General features: G+C 42.9%; 1 protein-coding gene across 2 annotated transcripts in view; it reads left to right on the plus strand.

The window, feature by feature from the left end:
• The window catches only part of LOC140735836 (protein kinase C beta type), a 372,385-nt gene that overhangs the window by 149,745 nt on the left and 206,316 nt on the right, over nucleotides 1-16,324 (plus strand). For both annotated transcript variants that reach the window (XM_073061348.1, XM_073061347.1), the window contains exon 3: nucleotides 10,322-10,404. In XM_073061348.1, coding sequence (XP_072917449.1) covers nucleotides 10,322-10,404 — 83 coding nt within the window. The remainder of the gene's footprint in view (nucleotides 1-10,321; nucleotides 10,405-16,324) is intronic.

A 16,324-nucleotide genomic window follows, 5' to 3' on the forward strand; every position in this document is an offset into this window, starting at 1 on the left:
TTTATCTTGTTAAGCAGTGTCATGTGTGGCACCTCATCAAATGCCTTCTGAAAATTGAAGTATATGACATCCACTGCCTCTCCTTTGTCCACCCTGCTTGTTACTTCCTCAAAGAACTCCAACAGATTTGTCAGGCAAGATTTTCCTTTACAGAAACACTGCTGATTTTGACTTATTTTAGTCTCCAAGTACCCTGAAATCTCTTCCTTAATAATAGAGTCCAGTACTTTCCTAGCCACTGAAGTTAGGCTAATTGGTCTATAATTTCCTTTCTTTTGCTTTCCTCCCTTCTTAAAGAGTAAAGGGACATTTGCAATCTTCCAGTCCTCCAGGACCATGCCAGAATCAAGTGATTTGTGAAAGATCATGACCAATGCATCCATTATCTCTTCAGTAATCTCTCTCAGGACTCTGGGCTGTAGTCCATTTCTTTGTCCCCCATTACTACTTCTCCAGCATAATTTTCCAGTATCAATTCTCACTTCCCTTTTACTCTTCATGTAACTGAAAAGCGTCTGGTATCCAGCTTTATATTATTGGCTAGTTTGCCCTCATATGTCATCTTTTTCCTTCTTGCAGCTTTTTTAGTTGCCTTTTGTTGGATTTTAAAAGCTTTCTGATCATCCAACTTCCCATTCACTTTTGCTACCTTATATGCCCTTTCCTTGGCTTTAATGCATTTCTTAACTTCCTTTGTCAGCCGTGGTTGCCTACCCCTGCCATTTGAGAGCAACTTCTTCTGTCGGACATATCTATCTTGCACTTTGTGAACTATTCCCAGAAACTTCAGCCATCTCTGCTTTGCCATCATCCCTATCAGCATTCCCCTCCAATCCACCTGGTCAAGCTCCTCTCTCATGCCTCTGTAATTCCCTTTATTCCATTGCAATATTGATACATCTGACTTGTGCTTCTCCCTCTCAAACTGCAGTTTGAATTCAATCATATATTTACTGTCTCCTTTACATTAAGCTCCCTAATAAGATCTGGTTTATTACACAACACCCAATCTAAGATAGCTTTTCCCCTTGTAGTCTCAAGCACAAGTTGATCTAAAAAGCCACCTTGTAGACATTCAACAAATTCCCTTTTGTGAGCTGACACCAACCTGATTTTCCCAATCCCCTTGCATATTGAAGTCCCCCATTGCAATTGTGCATTACCCTTATCACATGCCTTTTCCAGCTCCCTTTGCAATCTCAACCTTACATCTTGCCTACTATATATGATTCCCATGATTTTTTTTACTCTTGCACTTTCTTAACTCCACCCAAAAAGATTCAGCATCTCTGACCCTATGTCACCTCTTTTTAAAGATGTAATTCCATCTGTTACTAACAGAACCACACCATTGCCTATGCCCTCCTGCCTGTTCTTTTGATATAATGTATGTTCTTTGCCATCTCCAATGGGATCCCACTATCAAGCATGTGTTTCCCCCCCCCCCCACCCCACTTTCTGCTTTGGCAGGAATCACTCCGTACGCGAGTCCCTTGTCCACTCGTCCCTCCCCACTGTTCTCCCTCCTGGTACTTATCCTTGAAAGCAGTCCCTCACTACCATTCAGGGCTCCAAACAATCCTTCCAGGTGACACTTCACCCCTAAGTCTGTTGGGGTCATATATTCTATCTGGTGCTCCTGGTGTGGCCTCCTATATATTGATGAAATCTGTTGTAGGTTAGGAGACCGCTTCACTGAGCATGTATGCTCTATCCACCAGAAAAAGCGGGATCTCCCATTCCACTTCCCATTCCCATTCTGACATGTCAGTCCATGGGCTCCTGTACTGCCACGATGAAGCCACTCTCAGGTTGGAGGCGCACCTTGTATTCTGCCTGGGTGGCCTCCAACCTGATTGCATGGCCATCGATTTTATTTATTGATTTCTTGAGATTTAGTGCGGAGTAAGCCCTTCTGTCCCTTCGAGCCATGCCACCCAGGAATCCTCCAATTTAATGATAACCTAATCTTGGGACAATTTATGATGACCAATTCACCTACCAACTGGTACGTCTCTGGACTGTGAAAAGAAAGTGATGATTCCAGAGGAAAGCCACACAGCAACAGGGAGAACATTCACACTGCTTCATAGGCAGTGAACCCATGTTCCTGGTACAGTAGTGTTGTGTGAACCACCATGCTGCCCCATTTCTTGAACTTCCAGTAATTCCCCCCCCCCCCCCACTTCACTATCCTTTCCCTCTCTCACCTTATCTCCTGCCCATCACCTCCCTCTGGTGGTCCTCCTCCTTCCCTTTCTTATCATGGTCTATCCTCTCCAATCATATTCTCCCATCTCCAGCCCTGTATCACTTTCAATAATCAACTTCCCAGCTCTTTACTTCACCCTTTACTTCACCCCTTCCCACCTCCCTATTCTGACTTTTCATGTTCCTCTGGTGAAAGGTCTCAGCCCGAAATGTTGACTGTTTACTCTAGATGCTGCCTGGCTGCCTGAATTCCTCCAGCATTTTGCATGTTGCCTTTGGCAAGTTGAGCCTTTCTCTTCACAGACCACTTTGTCCAGTGCTGCATCTTTGTAATTTGTACTTGTTTCTCCATTTACCTTTGTTCATCATTCTCAGTTCCATGCTGTCTTTCTTTAGTTTTAACCAGTGAATTTCACAATCAGCATTCATGAAGCCATTTATGGAGTATACTGTGTATAGGGTACATGGCCAGCACTGCAGAATATAGCTTGTGCTCCATGTTGTGATTAGCACAGTGCATTCTGGTGCATATGTTCTGCAGTGTTCAATCTATTATTTTGTCTATCTTTGATATTGGAAGCATATAATACACACACACACACACACACACACACACACATTATTTATATATATATTAGAGAGAGAGAGAGAGAGAGAGAGAGAGAGATATGAGAGAGAGAGAGAGATAGATAGATATAGTACCTTAGTCTCTGTACTGTGAATGCCAGTGATCACTAAGTATACAGCATGCTGAACCATGTATATATACGTGGTAGATTTTGGTAAACTGTCTGCCACATAGTAACACATTCAGGGAACTATGCATCACCTATGCTTAAATCTTGTGTCACATTATCCTCTGTCACACTGATCAGGTGCCTGTGCCTTTGATCTGTGCTGCTCTTTTTCATTAACCTTGTCTTTCTAAGTAGTGATTAAATGTATCAGTTTTAACCTCTACATATTGACCTTATACCAATGAAAAGACTGACTGATTTATGTGAGTTTAATTCATTGCTCTCCTCTTTTGTGAATAGATGTATCAGTTGGTAACCTTTCAGTCCCTGACAAATAATGGTTACAACCTCCATTATTTTCTCAGTGCACAGTTTCCTTTTCACAGTCTACATAGAACTGCTACTATAAGACAGCTCACTGATTCCATCAAAGGATCTTTGACCTGAAACTTCACCCCTGTTAGTGTTTCCAGCATTATCAGTTTATAGTTGTGATGCGCAAACACGAGGAAATCTGCAGATGCTGGAAATTCAAACAACACACACAAAATGCTGCTGGAAGCTGTGTTCCACCAGCATTTTGTGTGTGTTGTTATAGTTGTGATGTTTTGATTTTGATTATTTTTTACATTTTTTCTGTCAACGGCAAAAGATTCCTTCTGTTAACATAAACCAAAAAGTTTCCTGATGAAACTTAACAATAGTCAATAGTAGAAGAGTTGTGTAGGTTTACAATTCTCCTAGAGTGCCATAAGGTGTGGAAACCAGACTGAACCAGTTATAGAAGGGCAGGACAAATTCAAACTGGCTAGTTACGACAGTATATTCTCACGCCTCAGTCAACTGTGACCACGTCATTGGAATCTGAAATAATAGTGACCAGGCCTTGTGCCCGTTGTTCCGTTAAAGAAAATCCATTCTAACTCAGCTATACTTCCCTGCACTAACTTGGTATTCCATGAATATCTACCAATCTATTTATCCTGCTTAGATATACTCAGCAAATGAGCCTCTCCAACACTTGCTGCTATCTAATTCTACGAAATTGTTATGCTGCGCTGGTGAAATTTCTTCTTAACATTTCCCAGAATATCCATCTGCTTATTTCAAAGTTGTTATTTCAAAGCTAGACACCCCAGCCAAGGGAAGCCTCAGTTCCATGTCTGTGTCTGGAACTCCACCTGTCAAGAATGCTTCTTTTTAACAAATTCATCTTGGGTTCTGCAACTCTCCTGGGAGTCAATCCCAGCAAACCTTTACAATACTAGTACCATTCTGTAACAAGTGTATCTTTCGGTAGGGACACCAGACATGTGACTGACCTCGCCAGCCTCCCATGTAATCAGAGTGAAATTTCTATTTTTTGTCAAAAGCTTTTGCAGTAATGATTTGCATACAGTTTGTCTTCATAACTGATTGCTGTATCTGCTTATTGCCAGTCAGTGGTTTGTATACATGTAATTAGGTCATCAGGAACTTTCAGTCTCTTACAATTTCTTTCCATCAAATTGGGTGACTTTAAATGTAACTGATGCCCCATCTAGCAGCTTTCCAACAGTGAAAAGCCCATAGTTGAGGCTCCATTCCAGGTGCACCCAGAGTGTAACAGACTCTTTGATTCTCTATCTTTATTTCAATCGGGGTTCTGAATACCTCTATAATAATCTGCCTTGGAGTATTCAAAGATCTGTGCAGACATCCCCATGTGCCTGTCAATTCCCCCCCCCCCCCCTTTACATCAAGCTGTTCCTCCAGATGTTATATTTCACCCCTTTCCACAGAACTTGATATCCTCATGGTTGCTAATTATTGCTAAAATAAACTTCTGAGGCAGCAGACAGAAGTGTTCACTGCCTTAGTCACCTTATTGTCTTTCAGACTTTGTTTCACTTGTTGCTCTTTATTTCATCCTTTGTTTTGTTAATAACTGTTCATTGAATGTTTTCTACCTTTTGTCACTGTAGGAAATTAGTGGCCCATTATTGGAGTGTGAAACTGCAGTGTGGTTTCTTGACCCTGTTTCACCGCAACTTAATGCAATAACACTAGTCTTTCCTTGGAAAATGCTTCCTGACTGAGGGTTTTGCCTTATGACCAGAACATTGTTGTTCTGCTTGTGTAGACTCCAAGCCTTGTCTAGGCATGTGCTACCACTGCACCACTGTACATCAGCATGAAATCCCATCTGGGTTCACAAGCTGCTATCCAGAAAGTGGTCCTCCCAGGAGCTGAGAGCCAGTGGCTTTATCATCTACATCAGTGGCCGCCTACTATCAGATGTTCCTTGTCAGCACATGCAAGATGAACAGTGCTGTGTGACTGATGTGGGAGACACCTGTGTAACATGCATTCTCTGTGCCCTTTCCTCCTTGGGTACGACTTGATTTTGACAAAATGGCACCATCATCTGATCTGAGAAAATCAGTTCATTTGCCTATTGAAAATTAGGTTCTGAATCCATTGTATTTGTTGCTATCAACTGTAGTTTATTTCAAATAAACTTTATTCACAGAAGCATGAACAAGAAATACTAAAAACTGCATGGCTCTTTTTACTTAGTGATTCTATAATTTGTAGTGTGAATGGATTCTGTATACAGAGTGCCACGGACTCCCACTTGGCCCCCTTTGAGTAATAAAAGACTTCTGGTATTCGAGAGGGTTTTTACACAGGGCTTGTTACATCAGTTTCCAGTGGCAAAAGGATCCTCTACTAGTCCTTCCTCACAGGACTTTTGCACTGGTTTTACAGAGTTTCAGTACACACCTGCAGCCTATTTCAGGTGCTAGCATTCTCTCACAGAGAATGTGCTGGAAGACAAGTTTCAGGCAGAGCAAAGGTAGGTTTCAATAGGTACATGTAATGTCAGAGAAATGTACATGATATACATCCTGAAATTCTTTTTCTTCACAAGCACCACTAAAACAGAGTGCCCCAAAGAATGAATGACAGTTAAATGTTAGAACCCCAAAGCCCCCCCAGCTCTTCCCTCCCTTGCATAAGTAGCAGCAAAGTAACAATGACCCCCCCACCCACCCACCAGCAAAAAAGGCATCTGCGCCCTCCACCGAGCACTCAAGTATGCAGCAAAGCATCAATGAAGACATGGACTCGCAGTACCCCAAAGACTACTTGTTCACTTGGTACTTCGACATACCACAGGCTTTCTCTTTCTCCCTAATAAGGGAAAAAGAGGTGTCCCCGTTTCACAGCGGAAGGGGAAACATAAAACAAGTTGCTAATTTATGGTATTAGAAGTCTGTTGCGTCGCTTCTTCCGAGCTCTGTGCTCAAAGAACTCGGGTCTCTGGGCACACAGCCAGCAGCCAGCTTGCTGCTTTCGATCTTCCATCTCCCACAATGCATCTGCAGAATTTCTATGTTTAGTATCATGGATGCAAAAAGGAGGCCATCTACTTTGTCAGTGTGGATAAAGTCAGAATCAGGAAGGGAACAATCACACTATTGGGAATATTCTATAGAACCCCAACAGCAACAGAAACACTGAGGCGATTGGGAGGCAGATCTGGGAAAGGTGAAAAAAATAACAAGGTTGTTGCCATGGGTGACTTCAACTTCCCTAATATTGCTTGCATCTCCTTAATGCAAAAGGTTAGGATTGGGCAGAATTTGTTAGGCGTATCCATGAAGGATTCCTAACCCAATATTGTAAACAGGTAGACTAGACGAAAGGCTATCCTGGAATTTCTAGTGAGCAGTGAACCTAGTCAGGGTGACAGATCTCTGGGAGATCATAACAGAGACAGTGACCACAACTACATAGAAAACCTAGAGCACAATACAGGCTCTTCAGCCCACAAAGTTGTGCCGAATATGTCCATACCTTAGAAATTACTAGGATTACCCATAGCCCTCTATTTTTCTAAACTCCATGTACCTATCCAAAAGTCTCTTTAAAAACCCTATCGTATCTGCCTCCACCACCATTGCCAGCAGCCCATTCCACGCATTCACCACTCTCTGAGTAAAGAAACTTACCCCTGACATCTCCTCTGTACCTGCTCCCCAGCATCTTAAACCCGTGTCCTCTTGTGGCAACTATTTCAGCCCTGGGAAAAAGCCTCTGACTATCCATACGATTAATGCTTCTCACCATCTTATACACTTCTGTCAGGTCACCTCTCATCCTCGGTCGCTCCAAGGAGAAAAGGCCGAGTTCACTCAACCTGTTTTCATAAGGCATGCTCCCCAATCCAGGCAACATCCTTGTAAATCTCCAGTGCACCCTTTCTATGGCTTCCACATTCATCCTGTAGTGAGGTGACCAGAACTGAGTGCAGTACTCCAAGTGGGGTCTGACCAGGGTCCTATATAGCTGCAACGTTACCTCTCAGCTCCTAAATTTAATTTTACGATTAATGAAGGCCAATGCACCATATGACGCCTTAACCACAGAGTCGACCTGCTTAGCTGCTTTGAGCATCCTATGGACTCGGACCCCAAAATCACTCTGATCCTCCACACTGCCAAGAGTCTTACCATTAATACTATATTCTGCCATCATATTTGACCTACCAAAATGAACCACTTGACACTTATCTGGGTTGAACTCAACCTGCCACTTCTCAGCCCAGTTTTGCATCCTATCAATGTCCCACTGTAACCTCTGACAGCCCACCACACTATCCACAACATCTACAACCTTTGTGTCATCAGCAAACTTACTAACCTTTCCCTTCACTTCCTCATTCAGATCATTTATAAAAATCACAACGAGTAAGAATAAATCCCTGAGGCAAACCACTGGTGACCAACCTCCATGCAGAATATGACCTGTCTACAACCACTCTTTGCCTTCTGTGGGCAGGCCAGTTCTGGATCCACAATGCAATGTACCCTTGGATCTCATGCCTCCTTACTTTCTCAATAAGCTTTGCATGGGGTACCTTATTAAATGCCTTGCCGAAATCCATATACACTACATCTACTGCTCTTCCTTCATTAATGTATTTAGTCACATCCTCAAAAAATTCAATCAGGCTTGTAAGGCATGACCTGTCTTTCACAAAGCCATGCTGAGTACTCCAGAATCGTATTATACCTCTCCAAATGTTCATAAATCCTGCCTCTCAGGATATTCTCCATCAACTTACCAACCACTGAAGTAGACTCACTGGTCTGTAATTTCCTGGGCTATCTCTACTCCCTTGAATAATGGAACAACATCCGCAACCCTCCAATCTTCCGGAACCTCTCCTGTCCCCATTGATGATACAAAGACCCAGAGGCTCAGCAGTCTCCTCCCTCGCTTCCCACAGTAGCCTGGCATACACCTCATCCGGTCCTGACGACTTATCCAACTTTCCAAAAGCTCCAGCACATCCTCTTTCTTAATACCTACATGCTCAAGCTTTTCAGTTTGCTGCAAGTTATCACTACAATCACGAAGGTCATTTTCCATAGTGAATCAATAGACAGTAGGTGCAGGAGTAGGCCATTTGGCCCTTCTAGCCAGCACCACTATTCACTGTGATCATGGCTGATCATACACAATCAGTACCCTGTTCCTGCCCTCTCCCCATATCCCTTGACCCCGCTATCTATAAGAGCTCTATCTAGCTCTCTCAGTATCCTGAAAGTAAAGTATTCATTAAGTACCTCTGCTATTTCCTCCGCTTCCATACACACTTTCCCATTGGAGGCCACGTCTTTATGAATGTTTTAGGCAGAGGTTGATAGATTCTTGATGGTCAGGGCAGGAAGGGATACGGGGGAGAAAGGAAGGCAGGAGATTGGGACTGAAAGGAAAACTGGATCAGCTTTGAAAATGGTGGAGCAGATTCAGTGGGTCAAATGGCCTAATTCTGCTCCTGTATCTTATGGACTTATGGCCCCATGGAAATATGGAGGTTGTTTAGGGAGCACTTAAATGTAGTTGTGGATAGGGTAAAGATATGGATGACAAGGGAAGTGGAACAGCTAGTCAAGAGAAAGAAGGAAGCATTCTTAAGGTTTAGAAAGCAAGTATCAGACAGGGTTCTTGAGAGTCATAAGTCAATCAGGAAGGACCTAAATAAGAGACTTGGGAGAGTTATAGAGGATATGAGAAAGTATTGCTGATTAAGGAATAGTCCAAGTCCAAGGTATTTTAAGTATACATGAAGAACATGAGGATGACTGGAGTTGAGGGTAGGATTGATCAAGTTGTGGTTAAGTAAGAGGATATGTTGCAAGTTTTGAAAAAACAGGATAGATAAGTCCCCATGCCAGATTGGATATACCCTAGGTTCTAATAGGAAGTGAGGAAAGAGATTGCTCTGTCTTTGTAGATGGTCTTTGTACCCTCATTGGCCAAAAGGGTAGTACCAGAAGATTGGATGGTGGCAAATATTATTCCTTTGGTTCAGAAAGGTAATAATAATCCTGGGATTGTAAACCAGTCAGTCTTATGTCAGTGGTGGGCTAACTATTGGACAGAATTTCACTTCAGGAAATCCTCTGAAGAGGTGGTCTCAGAAGAAGAAATTGTAGAGGCCTGCTGTGGCTATTTTATTAACAATGGAGTGTTAGTGAGAAACTGGACTCCAAAAAAAAAATCCTTTCAGGATGATTGGAGTATTGTTTATCAAATTGTTGTTCCTGATGTTTACTAGCCTGACAAATTGCATTTGACTCATGATCATTGCCTGGTTGGTCATTTAGGCATAAAGAAAACTCTTGGCCATGAGATTAGGTATTTCTTCTAGCCTGATGTAGGACTGTACTGTAGGTCATGCCAGGAGTGTCAGATTGTCGGTAAGCCCAATCAAACCATCCCTTTTGTTCCTCTTCATCCTATCCCTGCCAACAGGGAGCCTTTTGAATGAATCTGAGTCGGTTGTGTTAACCATTTGCTGAAGGGACACAGGCAGTGAATGCTGCCCCTGCAGCAACAACCAAACCCCATCAATTCACTGGAGACGGTGCTGGGTGCTGCCTTTAGTCGATGGATACACTGTACAGGATGTCAGGTACAGTCATCATTTGAACCTGACCAATGAATTCACTGCAGTTCTAGCTGAGTCTTCCCAAGCACCAACAAGAATGGCAAATCTGTACTGAGGTGAAATTGGTTTATAATAGTTTTGAGTTGTGTTGCATTTCTTCACACTCGTTTTTCCACCCTCACACTTTCATGTTTTTGGGTGGACAACTTCCTTTAGATGTAGATCAATTCTAATTTAGATTATGGTACTCTCAGCTGCTGCAGTCTGCTGTCAACGTGACAGTAGACGAGTCTCAGTTGCTCAGTGTGCGTTCTCATGTACGTTACATAAGCTTACTGTTTTCTGATATTTCGATGCTTATCAGTTAGTTTATATATTCTGATTGGCATTTAATTTGACATCTCTCCATCCATATTCTCTTTTACAGTTTGCTCCTTCGTAGTCCACAAGCGGTGCCATGAGTTTGTCACCTTCTCCTGCCCAGGTGCAGATACGGGACCTGCCTCTGAGGTAAGGTTTCATGTGTATTTGTGTGTATATCAGTGACTGGAGAGGGTCCAGAGGAGGTTTACCACAATGATTCTGGGAATGAAAAAGTTAACATATGAGGACTCTGATGGCTCTGAGCCTGTACTTAATGGAGTTTAGAAGAATGGGGGGGGGGGGGGTGGGATCTCTTTGAAACCTTTTGAATATTGAAAGACCTAGATAGAGTGGATATGGAGAGGATGTTTTGTGTTGTGGGTGAGTCTAAGACTTGAGGACACAGTCTCAAAATAGAGATGAGAAGGAATTTACTTAGCCAGAGGGAGGTGAATCTGTTGCATTCATTGCCATGGATGGCTGGGAGGGCCATTCTTTGAATATATTTAAAGCAGTGTTTGATAGGTTCTTGATTTGGCGTTGTGGATAATGAAGTAAGTTTTCAAAACTTGCAGTGAGATTTAGGCCAGTTAGAAGAGTGGGCTGAATGATGGCAGATGGAGTTTAATGCTGATAAGTGTGAGGTGCTACATTTTGTTAGGAATAATCCAAATAGGACATACATGGTAAATGGTAGGGCATTGAAAAATGCAGTAGAACAGAGTGATCTAGGAATAATGGTGCATAGTTCCCTGAAGGTGGAATCTCATGTGGATAGCGTGGTGAAGAATGCTTTTGGTATGCTGGCCTTTATAAATCAGAGCATTGAGTATAGAAGTTGGGATGTAATGTTAAAATTGTACAAGGCATTGGTCAGGCCGATTTGGAGTATTGTGTACATTTCTGGTCACTGAATCATAGGAAAGATATCAAAAAAGTAGAGAGAGTACAGAGAAGATTTTCTAGAATGTTAGCTGGGTTTCAGCACCTAAGTTACAGAGAGAGGTTGAACAAGTTAAGTCTTTATTCTTTGGAACGTAGAAGGTTGAGGGGGGACTTGATAGAGGTATTTAAAATTATGAGGGGGATAGACAGAGTTGATGTGGATAGGCTTTTTTCATTGAGAGTAGGGGAGATTCAAACAAGAGGACATGAGTTGAGAGGGGTTAAGGGTAACACGAGGGGGAATTTCTTTACTCAGAGTGGTAGTTGTTTGGAACGAGCTTCCAGTAGAAGTGGTAGAGGCACGTTCGGTATTGTCATTTAAAGCAAAATTGGATAGGTAAATGGACAGGAAAGGAATGGAGGGTTATGGGCTGATTGCGGGTCAGTGGGATTAGGTGAGAGTAAGCGTTTGGCACGGACTAGAAGGGCCGAGATGACCTGTTTCAGTGCTGTAATTGTTATATTAGTCGAGGCATCAAAGGCAATGGGAGAAGACAGGAGAATGGGGTTGAGAGGGATAATAGTTCAAAGTTCAAAAGTGTGAAGTAAAATTTATCAGAGTACATACATATTACCACAGTACATTCATACAACCCTGCGATTGTTTCTCTGTGCATACTTGGGAAATCAGTAACTGTAAACAGGATCAAAGGACAACAAACTGCAAATACAGTAAGGGGCAATAAATAATGAAAGCATGAAATAATGAGAAAGAATCCTTAAAGTGAGACCATCAGTTGTGGGAACATCAGAAGTAGAATGAGTGTAGTTATCCTCTTTCGTTCAAGAGGTGTAGTTACTTGATGATTGAGGAGTAGTAACTGTTCTTGAACCTGGTGGTGTGAGTCCTGAGGCACTTGTACCTTCTACCTGATGGTAACAGCAAGAGAAGAGCTTGGCCTGGGTGGTGAGGATCTTTGATGGATGCTGCTTTTCTACAAAATTTCATGTAGTTACCCTCAATGGTTGGGAGGGCTTTGCCCGTGATGTACTGGGCCAAATCCACTACCTTTTGTAGTATTTTCCACTCAAAGGCATTGGTGTTTCCAATACCAGCTGTAATGCAGCCAGTCAACACACCTTCCACCACACATCTGTAGAAGTTTGCCAAGATTTTTGATGTCGTGCGGAATCTTTGCAGACTTCTGAAGAAGAAGAGTGCTGTCGTGCTTTCTTCACAATTACATTTATATGATGTGTCCAGGACAGGTCCTCTTGAGATGGTGACACCCAGAAATTTACAATTACTAACCCTCTCCACCTCTGATTCTCCGATGAGTACTGGCTCATGGAGCTCTGGTTTCCCTCTCCTGAAGTCTATAAAACAGCTCCTTGGTCTTACTGACATTGAATGACAGGTTGTTGTTATTACAGCACACAGCCAAGTTTTCAATCTTCCTTCTGTATGCTGATTCATCACCTCCTTTGATACAGCCCACACCAGTGGTGTCATTAGCAAATTTGCATATGTTGTTGGAGCTGTACTTACCCACAGGCATAGGTGTACAGCGAGCAGAGCAGGGTGATAAGTACATATCCCTTCACTGCTCCTGTACTGTTGGAGATTGTTGAGATGTTTTTTCCAATCCAGACTGACTGCGGCCTATAACTGAAGAAATCCAAGATCCAATGACACGAGGATATTGAGGTCCAGGTTTTGGAGGTTACTGATTAGTTTGAGGGAATGATGGCATTAAATACTGAGTTGTAATCGATAAAGACCATCTTGATGTATGCATCTTTGCTGTTCAGATGTTCCAGGATTGTGTGATGAGCCAATGAGATAGCATCTGCTGTAGACCTGTTGCTTTGGTGTGTGAATTGGAGTGGATCCATGTTGCCACTCAGACAGGAGCTGATATGCTTCTACACCAACCTCTCAAAGCACTTCAGCACTGTGGATGTAAGTGCCACTGGGCAGTAGTCATTTAGATAGGTTACTGGGCACTGATATGATTGAGGCCTGCTTGAAGCAGGTGGGTGTACCACACACTGCCAGAGTGAGAGGTAGAAAATATCCATGAACACACCAGCTAGTTGATCAGCACGGGTCTTCAGTACTCGGCCAGGTACGCCGTCTGGACTGGATGCTTTCCTTGGATTCAGTCTTTTGAAGGCAGCCCACACATCATAACCAGATACTGAGACCAAAGGATTATCGGGAGACACGGGGGTCCACAATGGTTCCTCCCTAATCTGGTGATTAAGCAAGCATAGAAGGCATTGAGCTCATCTGGAAGTGAGGCTCTGCTGTCCTCTATGTCACAAGATCTCACTGAAGGAGGTTATGGCATTCAAACCCTGCCACAGCTGTTGACATCCCTCATTGATTCCAGTCTAGTCCAGAATCTCTGCTTTACCTGTGAGATGGCTTTCCAGCGATCATACCTGCACTTCTTGTAGCATTCTTGATCTACAGACTTGAATGCCTCTGATCTGGCTCTCAGCAGATTCCAGATTTCATTTTTCATCCAGGGCCTTTGGGGAAAACCCTGAATGCTTTTGTGGGGACACACTCATCCACAGCTGTTTTAATAAAGTCTGTAATGACCCTGAAGTAATCATTCACATCCTCAGATGATTTCTTGAATACTGTCCATCCACTGACTCAAGACAATCCTGTAACTGTTCCTCTGCCTCCTATGGCTACCTCTTAGTTGTCTTGATCTCTGGAGCCTTACTTTTCAGGCTCTATCTGTTTGCAGGTGGTAGGACTACAGCCAGATGACCCGACTTGACAAAATGCAGTCTCGGAAAGAAACGATAGGCATTCCTTATTGTAATGTAGCAGTGGTCTAGTGTGTTGGGACTTCTGGTGCAACAGGTTATAGGCTGGTGATAATTGGGCAGGATTTTCTTCAAGCAGGCCTGGTTAAAGTCACTGACTATAATTTGAAATGCTGCAGGGTGGGCTGTTGCTTGCTTGCAGACATTAGCCATGATGAAATGGTTGAGTAAACTCAAAGGGCTGAGTGGCCTAACTCAACACTATGTCTTGTGGTCTGATGAAGTTTGCCCTGAATATTCCTGGGAAAGTGCAAGATGTGCAAAGAGCACCCACTGAATATTGATCTTAAATAGGTTTCCTGGCGGGGGGGAAGGCGTTGTACTCCCCCTGTAACACACAGTCCCCTGGGCGTGATGGTGTACTGACCTGGTATCACACAGTTGCCTGGGGGTGACGTTGTACTGACCCTGTAACACACAGTCCCCTGGGGTTGACATTGTACTGACCCTGTAACACACAGACCCCTGGGGGTGATGGTGTACTGACCCTGTCTCGGTTATCCTTTTGATGCCCACTCTAGGGTACTAATGTCTGGGTTGACGGTAGGAATAGGATGATTTTAGCATATAAATGCATGTCTGAGGAACTGGTGAAGAGGGCAGGCGTTCAGATTCCTGGATCATTGGCATCTCTTCTGGGGATTGTACGACCTGTGAAAAAGGGACGGGTTACACCTGAACGTGAAAGGCGCCAATACCCTTACAAGCAGGTGTTTGGATGCGTTAAAAATAATTTGGCATGGGTTTGGGAACTGGAGTGATAGTGAAGAAGATGAGGTAGTTGGCTTACAAGCTGAGGCAATGAGCAAGGGGAGGCTGATGATGGGGCAAAATTGCAGTCAACAGGATGAGTTGCAACGTAAAAAACGGACAAAATCGAAAAGGGTGAATACAGGACTGAAGGTATTATCTTTGAATGTGTGCAGTATATGGAATAAGGTAGGTGAACTTGCAGCAGAGTTACAGATTGGCATGTTGATGTTTTGGGCATCATTGAATCATGGCTGAAAGAAGATTTTAGCTGGAAGTTTAACATCCAAGAATACGCATTGTATTGAAGGGACAGGCAGAGGGGGTGGGGTGGCTGTCTTGGTTAAAAAATGAAATCAAATCCTTAGAAAGAGGTGACATAGGATCAGAAGGTGGTGAATTGTGCGTAAAGCTAAATAACTGCAAAGGTAAAATGACTCTGGTGGGAGTAGGTTGAGAAAATCAGGTTGGTGGTGGATCGCAAGAGGGGGGACTTCTAGAGTGTCTATTGAGATGGCTTTTTAGAGCAGCTCGTGGTTGAGACCACCAGGGGATCAGCTATCTCGATTGGGTGTTGTGCAATGAACTGGAATTGATTAGAGTGTTTAAGGTAAAGGGACCCTTAGGGGAGACAGAGATCATAACACGATTGAAATCATCCTGCAATTTAAGAAGTCAAATGTATCGGTATTATGGTGGGATAAAGCAAATAACAGAGGCATGAGAGAGGAGCTGGTCAACATTGATCAGAATAGAACACTGGCAGGGATGTTGGCAGAGCAGCAGAGGCTGGAATTTCTGGGAACAATTCAGATGGTGCAGGATATGTTAATCCCATATAGAAAGAAATATTCTAAAGGCAGGATGATGTAACTGTGGCTGACAAGAGAGTCAAAGCAAACATAAAGGCTAAAGAAAGAGAAGGCATATAATAGAGCAAAAATTAGTGGGAATTTAGAGTATTGGAAGCTTTCAAAAACCAACAGAAGCCAGCTGAAAAAGTCATCAACAAGGAAAAGATAGAATAGGAATGTAAGCTAGCCAGTGATATTAAAGTGGATACCTAAAACTTCTTCAGATATATAAATTGTAAAGAGAGACAAAAATAGATATCAGGCTGCTGGAAAATGATGCTGGGGAGTTAGTAATGAGAGTCAAGGAAATGGCAGACGAACTCAATTAGTAATTTGCATCAGTCTTCACTGTAGTGGGACAGTGATATATACCTCAAGGTACTGAAAGAAGTGGTTGAAGAGATTGTAGAGGCATTAGTAATGATCCTTAATCATCAATTGATTCTGGAATGGTTCTGGAGGACTGAAAAACTGCAAGTAGGTCACTACATTCTTCAAGAAGGGAGAGAGGTAGAAGAAAGGAAATTATAGGCCATTTATTCTGACCTCAGTGGTTGGGAAAAGTTAGAGTCGATGTGGTTTTGGGTTACTTGGAGGCACATGATAAAATAGGCTGTAGTCAGCATGGTTCCCTTAAGGGAAGATCTTGCATGATAAATCTGTTGGAATTATTTGAAGAAATAACAAGCAGGATAGACAAAGATGAATCAGTGGATGTTGTGTACTTGGAT

The sequence above is a fragment of the Hemitrygon akajei genome, chromosome 11, assembly GCF_048418815.1.
Source record: "Hemitrygon akajei chromosome 11, sHemAka1.3, whole genome shotgun sequence".
NCBI classification, from domain to species: domain Eukaryota; kingdom Metazoa; phylum Chordata; class Chondrichthyes; order Myliobatiformes; family Dasyatidae; genus Hemitrygon; species Hemitrygon akajei.